Source organism: Anolis sagrei, chromosome 1 (genome assembly GCF_037176765.1).
Source record: "Anolis sagrei isolate rAnoSag1 chromosome 1, rAnoSag1.mat, whole genome shotgun sequence".
In the NCBI taxonomy this organism is placed as follows: Eukaryota; Metazoa; Chordata; class Lepidosauria; order Squamata; family Dactyloidae; genus Anolis; species Anolis sagrei.
The window spans coordinates 35706202-35720316 of NC_090021.1; the positions used below are offsets into that span (position 1 = coordinate 35706202).

The window sequence follows — 14115 nt, forward strand, 5'->3', positions numbered from 1 at the left end:
ATCCCTACTTATGAACATCCATGCAAATAAGTCTTTGTTTGCCTCTAGTAAATGTCTATTTATATGAACATCCATAAAGGAAATGTAAGCAGAATTATTTCATTGTTGTAGGTATATTTTGATTTATGCTTAGACTTTTTAGAATTAGTCACATCTTCACAAGTGTCAATATTTCAGTCAGAGATCAAGGACAATGCCACATAAAATTTGGTCCTTTCTTTTTTCTGTCACATCAATCATGAATAAGCAATGCTGGAATTTGTTTACCTAAGCTGCATGACAATTAATTATGAAAAAGTGAACTGATTAGTGGAAATTAGTTATTTTAATTGTAAATTTAGTGAAATCAAGGTTTGTTTGTGAAGACACAGACAAAAAGACTAATTAGTACATGGATATTATTACAAATGAATTATTCATCGAATTCCAGAAAGAGTACATTGAGAAAAATCTCTCAGGGGGAAGTCCTCACATTGTTTTATAACTTTGGTTAAAATATGTAATAAAGAGGTTGCAAAGAGGTTTTAAAATTGGTTTTACTCAGGACAGCAACGAGAAATATTTAAGATTAAATTGGAAACTAAACATGTTTTGTCCTAATGATTGCAAAGAAAGTTTTCAAATATCAAACTATTTGCAACCTTTTTTTGGCATTACATGTATAAACATCATACTTATTTTAATATACAAAGCAGTCATTGAAATATTATTGAGACCTAGTGTTTTAAGCTTCAAAACTTCACAGTGCACAAATGTCATTGCCGAACTGCCTTGATTTTACATGCACTCTCAGGGTAATGCAAATAGTATGCAAATAATTCTTTTTTTAAAAAGGCATATATTCAAATGCACAGATTTCCTGCATCCCTGATACATTACTTTTTCAAGGAGTCTAATACTGGTATAAAACTTAACATAGAAAGAAGTTATAAATAGAATTGGGATGGTATTTTGATTAAAACTCAGGTTGCTAGTGGATGATGCCTGGAGAAATAAATGACAAGCTCTAAAACTTTATCCTTATGAAATATTGAGCTTTTAATCAATGTTCTTCGTTTATCGGTGGTTTCAATAACTAGACAAGTAACACCTAACACATCTAAAGCCTTCCTTTGTTTGAAGAAAATTCTTTCTTCGTGATCCCTATAATTATGAAGAAACCTGCTGTAGAATCTGTGCCAATGTTTCCCAGTCATAAATTATGTTATCTGCTCCACCTACTGGTTGCCTTGAGCAAAAGAGCTGACTGTGAATTGTAAAGTTTCATCTTTCTCACATCGTTTCTGTTGTGACTAAAATTTGAAAGAGGGCATTTTCTCCCTGTTTAATTATTTTTATTTGCTTTTCAGAAAAAAGTAAGAAATCCTTATTTTATTAACAAAGTTATCTCCTTTTTTCGAACACAAAGGTATTTTGCAAGACCAAATGCATTATTATTTTTCTTTCAAAAAATATGGTCTTTATATTGTAAAACAAATCAAAAACATAGAAAGGTTTTGTTTATAAAAAAAAACAACAACACAGTAGTCTGTCATAGGACATCTCCTTAGTCTGAGGAATTTTGAAAAACATGACTATATCCTTGTCATTTAGTATCAGATTTACCATACCTTTTTGTTTGCCAAATCTTAGCAAGAAAAGGTAGAATAAACTGGAAATGATAAGTTCACACATCAAATTGTAATACATGCTGTTTAGAGAGCTTGCAAAATTTTAGCCTTTGAGCAGCAGATAATATAACTTTATTTACACCTTGTTGCTTCTAATATTGCATCACAATCACTATTTATGTCCTTATAAATAATTTGCTTTAATTTTGCTTTAAAATTGTTTCATAATCTTGAAGTTACTTCTCTATTCTGAGTTGTGTGTGTGTGTGTGGGGGGGGGGGGGGATCGGATCCTTTTACCCACCTGCAGTTCATCACTGATCTGGTTAAAATAATAAATGTTAGTATTGCAATCAGAACATGGAACAAAATGTTAAAATGTCAACTAGGACAACATGTTCCATGGTTACTTTCTCCAGAGTTTTTAATTTGCTATCAATTTGTATTTATTAATTTTGTTTTGCCTTAAGCACATGTTTAATATTAGATTCAGACAGAGCTAAGTATTCCATTGCAACGGTGTTGGCTGCTGCTTGTCAAAAACTGTAGACAAAGATGATGTGTCCGCACCATTTTCCGCTTTTTACACAACTCAATAAAAATAATAATGACTTTGTCCTTGAAATGCAATTTGGTGATACAGTTTTATGGTATGAAGCAGAAGCAAATATAGCTATAATCCATAAGATATAATAGATTTCCTCAGAATTTTTTTTAAAAGTCTGGAGGATTTGAGGAGAAAAATAGCTACTACTGAACCCTGATACAGCTTTAGTTGCATGGCTTATACTCTCATAGCTAATATTAAACAAATGCCAAATAAAATAAAGTTACCCAGTTTGGCTGTCTGTGGTAGAAATAAAGCTTTGTCTTATCTTATGTAGAAATAAAACTTCAATATTGCATGACAGAAATATAGGGTGAATGACACACATCCCACATTGTGGGGAGTGATCCCATGAAAACAAAATACATTATAGCAAATGTAACCCAGATTCTGAAATTTATATTGAAGGTATTGAGGTTATCCTGCCCCAAAAAGAACATTCAATAAGTAACAGGGTGGTTTGGACAGGGGAAAGTAAATCTATATATAAGAAAAAGGTATCACATGGAATAAAGGACATACAGTTGCCCTATGGGCATGATCAAGTATAGAACAATATTGTATTGTTGTAGCCAGCCATTAATTCCAGCCATGAATGCCTTCAACAAAAATATTGTATTTTACAATATTTTATAATATATTTATAATTTTAAAAGGTTTTATCTGGTATATGCTTCTCATAGCTTTGAATATCTGCAGGGCTGAGAACTATGGTACCTTTTATATTTTAGAATGAGACCACAGGTGATGCTTTCTGTGGATCCCATCCATGGAGTAGTTTAAAGTAATTTGAAAACTCCCAGCCACATAGGCATTGCCAGTTGGAAACAGAAGATAATCTTGTGATGGGAATTCATGTGATTGGCCCCATCTGCATGCTTATGTGTTTTTAAACATTACAGCTCTGTTTTGACTGGATTTGTGGAGAAATGGCTCCTACAGCAGACAAGATAAAAAAAATAGAATTTGAACCCTCACTGACACTGAGCAAGCTAGAACCAACCAATTAATGGAGGGGAGGGGCATACAACATAGTAGTACCAGACTAATATATGAAAGATGAAGTTCAAGGAAACTAAGGGTATATCTCCACTGTAGAACTAATGTAGTTTGGGAGATGTAGTTTTGTACAATATTTAGCCTTCTCTGCTGAATAGTGCTGGTGCCTCACCAAATTACAGTTGTCAGTATTCAACAGCATTGAGTATGGGCAGTTAAAGCTTCTTCAACCTGCATTAATTCTACAGTATCATGTATGGGATTCACTGGAAATGGCTTAACCATGTGAAAACTTTTGAATCATAATGTGGGGTCTTGGTTACAGTATTTCATCATTTACATTATTTATACACAATAGGTTAGAGCTGGCTGCCTCTTGGGGCCCTTCCACACACTATATAATCCAGAATATCAAGGCGGATAATCCACAATATCTGCTTTGAACTGGGTTATCTGAGTCCACACTGCTATATAATCCAGTGGATTTTATACACCTGTGTGGAAGGGGCCTTGGAACAAACAAAACGGACACTAAATTTAAGATTTCCCCCCATAAAAATTACACAATGGTCGGATTTGAAATATCAAACATCTTACCTATGTGCCTCTCAATCCATTAGAAACAATCAACCTGTATGTTCCAGTGTTGGCACACCACAGTTCCCAACACAATAATCCAGTATATTGCTTTAGACATCTTACACTGTTATGAACTGCTTTTACAATGTATATCTACAGCCTAGGACTTCAATTCTTGAAGCTACAACATTTAAAGTCATCCAAACTCCTGCATTTTTTTTTTAAAAAAAATCCAGAGGTGGGTGAGGCTTTTATCACCACCTGATTGATTTTTAGAAGTTTTATCATAGAAATGAATCCAATCAATTACATAAAGATTCTTCATTATCCTATAATGAATTGCATATATACAATAAATGTAATTAAAAGAAGCAAGTATTATTTGTTTTTAAAGTTACTATTTCCTGTGCTGGTCAATGACCGAAGTAAATAATTTGAAGTTACAGTCTATGAGGGTTTTTGAATTTTTCACCTTAATTCAACACAAATAAATTACCGGGGCATTGTTTTTGGCATGACACCCAGTCACTGAACAGGTTATTTTGGTAAATTTACCTAACAGATTAAGCAGATTATCCTATTCACATATTTTAATATTACATTATCATCTTTAGAGGTATGTTTTAAATGTTCACCTTTTAAAAACTCACATTATTATACAATTTTGAACCCTCCCCTTTTTTGTGAGCATCTCTTTTACTTCTTGAGACTTCAGTGAGAGGAAGCCAAAGAGTTCTCCTTTACTGGGAGATTAGCAAAGGTGTTCACTGGAATTCTCATGGAATCATAACTTGCTGAAAAACTATCATGTTTCTTTTCTGTTCTCAGCAAGAGTAATTGAATGTTGAATATCTTACTAAACGCTGGGCTGTGACAGTGTGTTAACACTCTTGACTATCTCCTAACAGCAGGGCAATTATTTGCTGAGTGGGATTTTTATAAATCCCCTGGCAGTGGTATGTCCTGATAATTATGATGAAGTGTACTGGTCAGTGTTGATTCAGCAACTCCATTTATGGCAAATATTTCATTCACATCTCTCTTTCATCTTTTTTACTTTTATGTTTCAACCCCAATATCTCTTCTTTCACACTCTGTATGTGTGTTTACAAATTACAGTATTTCACTCACTCACACATAGCATACACAATTTCAAGGTAAGATTCAACCTTTTGTGGAAAGAATGATTTGTGTAAGTAATTCAATAAGCTCTTGTTACACAAGGGAGTTGGTGGCTTACCATTCTTGAATGGACACACATTCCTCCCTGAGGATAAAATTTGAAATTTTGTGTCTATTCCTGAACTTTCTTTTGCTCCTGAATGTCCAGTTTGCAACAGTATCTAGATGTGCTTTTTGCAGCTTTTCAACTGTCACAGTAATTGTACATCTGCTGGAAAAGAGAGATCTAATGATCTCCATATTGATTTTAACAACATCTCCATTTGATTGTTGTTGTATTATCTATGTGCAGGTATTGTTGAACATAGGGGATAAAATGTAAGTCTACAAGTACCAAGTGACTTCTGGTAGCTGCAGATTTATTTCTAAGCTCTTTATAAAGTGTTTGCACTCCCTAAAAATGGTGGTAGCCAAGCTAACCAAGGGCCAGCTGAGAAGACACTAGGGTAGTTGAAGTTAGTCTTAATTCAAATTTCTCTTAGCTTAGAGATGTTAGAAATTAATACACTTATCTTGGCCTAATTTTAGGTTAGTATTGTGACTGTGCCACTAGACTAGAGGAGATATGGACATGGAATAATTTAGCTTTCCCTATATTCCACCCTTTCTTCACTCCATGTATTTGGACATGTTTTAATCAGATGATGCTTGAAACCTGATGGGTATTTTGTTGATTTTAAAAATTAAAACATTATATGATATTTTTGGAAAAATTAAAAATAGGTGTCAGCAATGCAGTGGGCCCACTGTGTCCATGGGACTTAGGTTCTGGAACACTACACTGATATGACAAAATGCAGATGAGCACACTCCATATTATTATTTCATCCTGCCCACACTCACGTCACCACCATTTAATTATATGGAGCATGACAAACTACAATTGGTTGAATTCACAGACTACAGCTGGCAGATCCAGAGAGACCCTATCTATATAAACAGGTAACTATATGTCAGAAGGCAGGATTGAAATTAACAAACCTAATCCTTAAAAAAAAAATCCTGCACCCAGTATATTTTTGGAAGAGATAGTCTGAGGAGTCCCTTGAATTTCAGCCACATTTTGGTTTTGGTTTTGTTCTTATACTTGCAAAGTATATTTCTTATACTTCTTATACTTACAAAGTACAAAAGGCCTCAGATAGATTAGATAAGTGGATCCTTCTCCTCGTGTATCATATTCCCACTGGTGGACAGAGGCACATCCTCAGAAAACCTATAAACAAGCGAGGAAACAAACAGCATTTTCCAGCTCCTCAGCAACTACTATTCAAGCTATTTATACAATTATTGGACCTATAAACTTCAGTCCTCGGAGATTCCGTCTTATCATATAGGAAAAGTGGTTCAAAATAATTCAGTCAGATAAAGAGTGACCCTAGCAATAAGGAAAATGAAGCAAATGCCTCTGGTGGCAAATCAAAATGAGCACGGAAATTATCACTTTTCCTTTCCTAAAAAGGACCCATACTGTCCTCTTCCAGCTCATCCTCCTCTATTGCAGTAATGTGAAGGCCAATAAGTGGCAGAAGCAGTGGCCACCTTACTTCCCACCTCTGGGAGCATCTGGTCCAGCCTGTGTCACACAAAATGCTATGGCCCCACTGTAACAACCATACCAAGTACTTAAGCATATTACTTTGAATAGGTAGCTCAATAATAAATTTAGTGGAAGGCAATTTTAAACACAGATGTCTTCATTGGTCACCAAATGCCTGTACAGAAAGGGCACACATCAGTAAGAAGGGAATGCCATAGGGTTGCAGCTACTATCACTTAGAAGGTTTTATCACCTTTGCATGCTGGCCTCACAGATCTTAGTAGCACACATTTGGGAAGGACAATGTGTAGAGTTTATGGGGAAAAGGAAAAAAAGAAAAAATGTAAGTTACAGTTTAAAAGTAACTGTGTGACTTCAAATCCACCAGCCTGATATTTTATTACTGCTAATATCATATAAAATGAAATAATGATAACTACCTCTGAGGATGCTTGCCATAGATGCAGGCGAAACGTCAGGAGAAATGCCTCTAGAACATGGCTCTATAGCCCGAAAAAACCCACAAGAACCTAATAATGATAACTGATTACATGCTGGTTAGGATAGTCATTTTTTTATTGCTTTTCTTTTAAGTACAATTTTTTAGATACTTGTTCCACAGGCACTTTACTCATTCTTGAGGTCTGGAAAGCAAAATAGTTGCAATTTTAATTTGTATTATTTTATATGGGTGGCTTCAATCAAATGTACTGTAGGTTGTATGTCCAGCAATAGCACACAATAAGAACATACAGTAGCGGTAAAATTAGATTAATGTGCAGTTTTTAGCCTCGGCTGTGCTTCTGAAACAATGAATACCTTGCTCTAGCCGACTCCCGACCTCTGTCCAGTTACCCCATACCTGGAAGGTTAACAATTCTGTTTATGATTTATTCTACATTTCACTGAAATGTAGGTGTCTGCAAATCCAAATGCACAAAAAATCCCCATATTGTCTAATGTTTTTGAAAAACAGAGTTGCAGACACCCTCCAGAAGTAAAAAATTATTTTTCTGTAATCCTTATCTAATTGATGAACTTGATAGTTCTACATGAAACCCTTCTTTTTGCCCACTGCATGCCGTTCTCAGTTACCAAGATTTTTTTAAAATGAAGCAAAATGAAACATGGTTAGAAATGAAAATGATTCAAGATATGAATGTAATGCTAAGGATGGCTGGGTAACAAATGGTTCGTTTATTCATACGCTTTGGATCTGGCAAAATTAATACTTTGGGGTCATGCATGGGTTTCCCTGGTGAAAGGCCTGAGGAAGAGAGAATTTGAGGGCAAAAGAGTAGTGAACATTTGTGTAGCTCACATTTCTTTTTTCCAATGTGTCAGAATCATAGCCCTTAAAAAAACCCTAACAGAGCTTTCACACCTCATTTGTCGTATTCACCACTGGGCCACTATTCAGCAGAAGGGTGTGCTGCAAGGAGGTCAGTAAGAAGCTATTAGCAGAGTCTTCCCTAGAGATTTCTTTGGTCTTATTGAGTTGGAAGTTAGCATGACAGTACTGCAAATAACTCAGTTGTAGGTTTTTTAACGGTTAGCACAGATTTCCCTATAGTGTTTGTCACTTCAGAAAATTGTTCCTGAAAATGAAGTCCCAGAAAGCCAGCCCTGACAGAGGCCCTTGTGAGAGACGCTTCTGAAGAATATGGATACTGAAAAATATGTCATGCTGTCCACAAACTAACTATGATTTGCCATGAGGTGGGGGGAAGAGAGAGAGAAGGGGGAGATCTTAATACTGCTTGGGAAGGAAGCTGAAAAGCATGCTTTTTGCATTTGCAAAATTCCATGCAAGCACGGAATAATTGAAATAAATAGGCAATTATTCCAATGTGATTTTTTTTACCCCGGAAAAACAATTCTGATTATTTTGTCATTGTGTGTATTGGGGGATGAAAACAAAAGGATGCTGTTAGATATAGCTTTAGAGTTGTTGATAGCCTAACTAATCCCCAACCAGTTTATTCCCACCTTTTCTCTCTGTGGATGACTAGGGTGGCAGGAGACAAATAGCTGGAGAGGAAACAAATTATGCATTGCCACCTTAGGCCTACATACCAAAGGGAAATCTTCTAAATAGTAGAACTGATTATCTGTTCATATATTAATTCCATATATGTTCAGATAAAGCTATGTAGTTTATTGTTCTAAGTCTCACTGTTGTCAGAAGGAGAAATTTATGTTAGTGTCTAGCCTTCCATTGACATAAATATGAATTTTAAAAATGATTTCATTTGGATCATGTCCCAAGATGTTACATCATTGTTGCAAGGGCTCAGTACTATCAATTCTTATAAATATGAATTAGTAGAACTAATTTCTCTGTTATACTAGGGTGGGCCATGATAAAAAAAAAGAAGAGATAGAGTGAAGTACATTCTGTCTCAAAATGGCATGAGAAGTTATTATCTTTGGTTTGTGTGTGTTTTTGATGCAAGGATCTGTATCTGAATAGTAGTATTTGACATATTAGAACTATTTGAACCAGGTGTATGGTTCCTAAGGGTGCAGTTTATTCATTGACAAAAGAGGTTGAAAACATTTTTACATACGAGTGAATGGAAATCAAGATGTCAAGTAAGTTTCCATGTAATCATAGTGATGCATTGTAGAGTACATCTCTTCACCTGAATTTCACATATGCAGGGATATGATCTTAAGTAATAACTAAGCAAAGAGAATGACATTTGCATTATTGTGAAATGGTTAAGAAAAGGAAAGGAAAACAAAATTACCAAGAGTTGAAAACTACCTTTTGATGAAAGACAAGGGTTCTTGTGGGACAGTTTTTTACTGTGTAAAATGTAGCCAACCTCGAGACCTCAGTTTTTTCCCCTGTGTAGAGAAAGTGTTCAATACATTTTGCCATCAATATATAGATACAGATAAAAGCACACTTAACTTTTTGACACTAAGAATTGGAGTCTTCCTGTGGGATACAGTAATGAAAATTGCATTGCAGTTAATTGGGGGAGGTATTCCATTCTTTCATTCCCAAGAGATTAATAATACATTATGAGGAACTGGGCTCTGTTTCTAAGTTGCTCCAGGAGACAAAAGTCATTAGCAGATGCAGCAATATAAACACTTATTTTTATATTGTATATCTATTTAAGTTCTGTTGGTTAATATGGAAGACATTCAGTCAAATAGCTGTTGTGGCTTTTAAAAAGAAAGAAAGAAAGAAAGAAAGAAAGAAAGAAAGAAAGAAAGAAAGAAAGAAAGATTTTTGTCAAAACTTCTAAAAAATACCCTAAAATCAGTAGCTGTATGAATATTTCTGAAAGCTGGAGGGAATGATCCCCCGTTATCTTGTATCATTGTATAGTAAATTCAAGGAGATAGCTTGAATAGGCAGTTTAACATTATTTAAACAATGTTATGGAATCCTTGGACTTGTAGTTTAGTGAGGCACCAGCACCCTTTAGCAGAGAAGGCTAAACACTTTGTAATACTACAAGTTCCATTATTCTACAGCAGTGGTTCTCAACCTTGGGTCCCCAGATGTTTTTGGCCTACAACTCCCAGAAATCCCAGCCAGTTTACCAGCTGTTAGGATTTCTGGGAATTGTAGGCCAAAAACATCTGGGGACCCCAGGTTGAGAACCACTGTTCTACAGCATTGATGTATGGCAGTTAAAGTGGTGTCGAACTGCATTAATTCTGCAGTCTAGATGCATGCTAGGTTGATCTTCTGTTCTAGGCATGAGAGTGGGGAACAACCTGGTAATTCAGTCTTAGAGCACAATGTATATGATATGTTATACTTTAATATTTTGCATTTGTCTTATTTTTTTCAATGTAATGATTTTTGGGGGATAGATCTATGATCTAAAAATGAAACAGAACAGTGTTATGTCTTTAGATTGCAGGTATATACAATTCACCCTACAGAAAGTCACCTGATCCAATGGAATTGCAGTTAAAGAAAGTTAAACCTTTGAAAGAGAAAAAGAAGCAAATCTCAAAGGAACTTCACTGGCAAGCAGTGCCAGTTCTTCCTCCTATTGAAAGACAAAAACCTCAGGTAATGTCAATGTAATTTATCAATGAATCTTAAGGAATCATTTTTTACAATGCTAGATATGCTCACTCGTCTGGGTTCCAGTGTTCTTAATTGCTATTCTATAATAAACATTCATGAAATGATTGAAATGTTTTTGCTGCCAGCTTTATGAGAAACAATGAACGTGCTTTAAACAGGCACATAAAATATAAAATGAGACCCTTAGTTTGTAATCAATGGCTCTCAACATGTATACTTGCAATTTTGTTCAGGAAGACTAAAATATAGATATGATGTAACCTGTCTTAATAAAAATGTAACAACTAAGAGCACCAGTCAATAAAAAGATATAGAAATTCTTCAGAGTATCCTGGGCAAGGAGACTACACATATGAACCTATGTTAACGTGGAACTCTACATCCATTTCATAGTTGATGAAAGTATTTATACCCATAGATTTTTTCTAGGCATTAGAAAGAATAGAGATGCTCTTGCTCACATAGAATTCAACTTCTAATAGAATTGTAGATCACATGGCAGTCCCTGCATTTCTGACAGATGGATAACAAACTAACTTGATTAAGCCTTGTTTGACTCCGTGGGGCTCAGATCAAAATAGATGTTCCACAGATTTGCCCTGTTAAAGTTGGTACAGAGTTTTGAGATATATTCAATACCCAGAATTATTGTTTCCCTTCAATCTCATTTCAACCACAGAAACAAACAAGCAAGTTGCTAAATGATTTCACCTATTTTCCAGGTCTCTCCCCACACAATGCTTACTAAAAACTGCATTAGCTTCTCATTAAACTGAATTGTACCAACATATTTCAGGCTAGAAGCCAAATTTAGCCGGTGTTGAAGAGTCAACTAGCAGCATAGGCCCCTTCCATCCAGTTGTATAAAATCCACATTGAACTGGATTATATGGCAATGTGGACTCAGATAATCCAGCATAAAGCAGATATTGTGGATTATCTGCCTTGATGCTGCAAGTAGCTTCATCATCAAGCCCAGCTACTGGTCAATGAACATTTAGTATAATGCCAAGTTTTAAAACTTGTTTGTGTTTTAAATACATTTCAACTGTGCCCTCGGTTTGCTTCTGATACGAAAAATAAATAAATCTGTCTTGATATTCTGGGTCATATGGCTGTGTGGAAAGGCCTGTAGATTTCTGAGGAAAATATCTTTCCTAGGATGACCTTGAATTGTGGTCATATATTATTCATTAAAAATAAAGAAAATACTATTGTTTATAGAGTTCAGAAAATGTGGAACTCTTTAAAATCTGGTCATTATATTTAGTGGTCAGTTCAAACCAATTAGGTTATTTTTTGGAATAGATTACATATCCTGATTTCAGTCCCCCTTTTGCAAAAACTCAATTCTGTATACTATCAGTTAATCTGATAAGTTTTTCCCATTTAGATAAGTTTGTAGGGTTGTTGAAATTTATTTTAAAGTTCAGACATAGACAAAGAACTTATACAAGAAAGCCTTTCAGAACAAAGCAGAAGACTTCTGTTTATTTCCTTTTGCCTTGAAGAGAGAATTTGCTGTATAATACTTTAATCCTTTCCGTGCCCTGGGATGTACACTGTGGAGTAAATTTTCAAAGTACGGTGCATGGATTTAACTGTGCGACTCTTATTGATGTTAATGGGAGTCACACGGCTAAATCCCTGGGCAACAATTTAGAGGTATATGTCTGGGAAAGGTATATGTCTGGGAAAGGACATTGGTCTGAGCTGATGAAACAGCTGGAAATGAAAATCCAACAGAATGCACTGTTTTGAAAGTGGTCTGGTGGTGTGACAATGAGGGATTTATAATTACTAGCCATATTTGTGGCTTAGTACTCACTGACAGTACTATTTGACATTAAACTTCTGTGCTTTACCCATTAGACCCTATGTGAGTGTTAAGATATCAAAATTGTGTTCAAGGAGAGTGTTAGAATAGGAGTTATATTTGTATCTAGTCTTGAGAGGGGTGTTAGAATAGGATTTGTATTTGTATCTAGTCTTGAGAGAATAAACACTGATCTCTCTTGTAAAAGTGACATTTAGTATTATATATGACATATTTTCATTCTATGAATAGTATATTCTTAAAACGGCTCATACTATAATTTTTTAAAGGGGCTCATACTACTTATATATATATTCTATCAGATTTGTGGCTTTTATTGCTGAATTAACTAGAATTACAGACTGATGGAAGCAAAGATGATAGCAAAATCAGTCATCTCTTCATTAAAGGTCATTAATAAGAGCAAGTAAATTGCTTTATTATTTTTCTCGTTTTCCTTTTACGGTCTGCTGTCTCAGTCATGAGAATAAAAGCAAATGCTAAGGCTTTTATGTCAATGCAACCTTTTGAACTTTGGGGTTGCATGGTACTGTAGGCATGCAGGTTGTTTTTCTGCTATGGTCTGGAAAAGTATGTATGAGTCAGAGATATTGTTACAAAAAATGTTTAAAACAGTTAAGTTCAATGCAGGTTGAGTGTCCAATATCCAAAATCTTCAGGATCAGAAGTGTGTTTGAATGAGAACACTGCCTGAAATCTTATTGGCTCTGATGTTAAACTGATGGTGAAAGTGACAAGAAAAAAAACTTTCACTATTGGAACAGGTAGAGTATCCCTTATCTAAAATGCTTGGACCCAGAAATGTTATTGAGTTTGGATTTTTCAGATTTTGGAATATCTGTATTTGCATGTATGTACATAATGAGTTACAATTCAGCACATTTGGATTTTGGGAACTGCAGTAAAGCATGATATCCTCTGTGTTGGATTTGTCCCATTACATCAATTTATTGCAGAAATGTGACATGATATGAATTAAGAGCAGATTTTTAAGAGGCAAGTAACATAAGCTTTGTATTTACCAATAAAAACTTGTATCTTCATTCTTTCATTTGGCAGCCAGAATCAGCTAGAAAATGTCATATGTTTGTATTTATTCTCATTCTGTGTTCTTGCAAATTTCCTAGGTAATAATAATACTGTGTATTATTTGAAGTCTATTACTTGGTTGCACTCATTATTGCTGTGAAACCTAATAAACTTTATTATTTCATTTTCACCCCTTTAAAAATTCCACAGCATTCCCCGTAAAGTAATTTTATTCTGGGCATAATTATTCTAGAAGGGAGTTGAAGGTGGGAGGGAGAAATCTTGCACAATGAATAACTTCTATGCTTATTTGCATCCTTCTTTTCTAGAGTCCTGAAAATTGAAATGGTATGCCTTTAAAAAGTAAAGTTCCAATAAAAATCCATTAACAACTTTCAAATATAGCAATCCTCCTGTCCAGCTGTGAAAAGTACTAGATGATACTTATTTGCCATTTGTGTTATTTACGGTCCATGACTTTTATGGTAACTGGTTCCTATTATTGGTTTCTATTAATGTAAAACATAAGTGAACATAAATGAGGCGTGAATCATTTCTTTTTATTAGCCCTGCAGTCTTCACTCAGTTCTTGCAGTAACTCCAGCTGTGACTTGTTAGTGATAACCTATTTAAAGAAAGAGATCCTTCAGAATAAGAGGCATGATTAGGA

At 34.9% G+C, this 14115-nt stretch overlaps 1 protein-coding gene across 1 annotated transcript in view; it reads left to right on the forward strand.

The window, feature by feature from the left end:
- The window catches only part of SPATA17 (spermatogenesis associated 17), a 98467-nt gene that overhangs the window by 36285 nt on the left and 48067 nt on the right, over positions 1 to 14115 (forward strand). Inside the window, 1 exon segment of the mRNA XM_060754256.2 lies at positions 10400 to 10561. Within this exon segment, the coding sequence (XP_060610239.2) occupies positions 10400 to 10561 (162 nt within the window).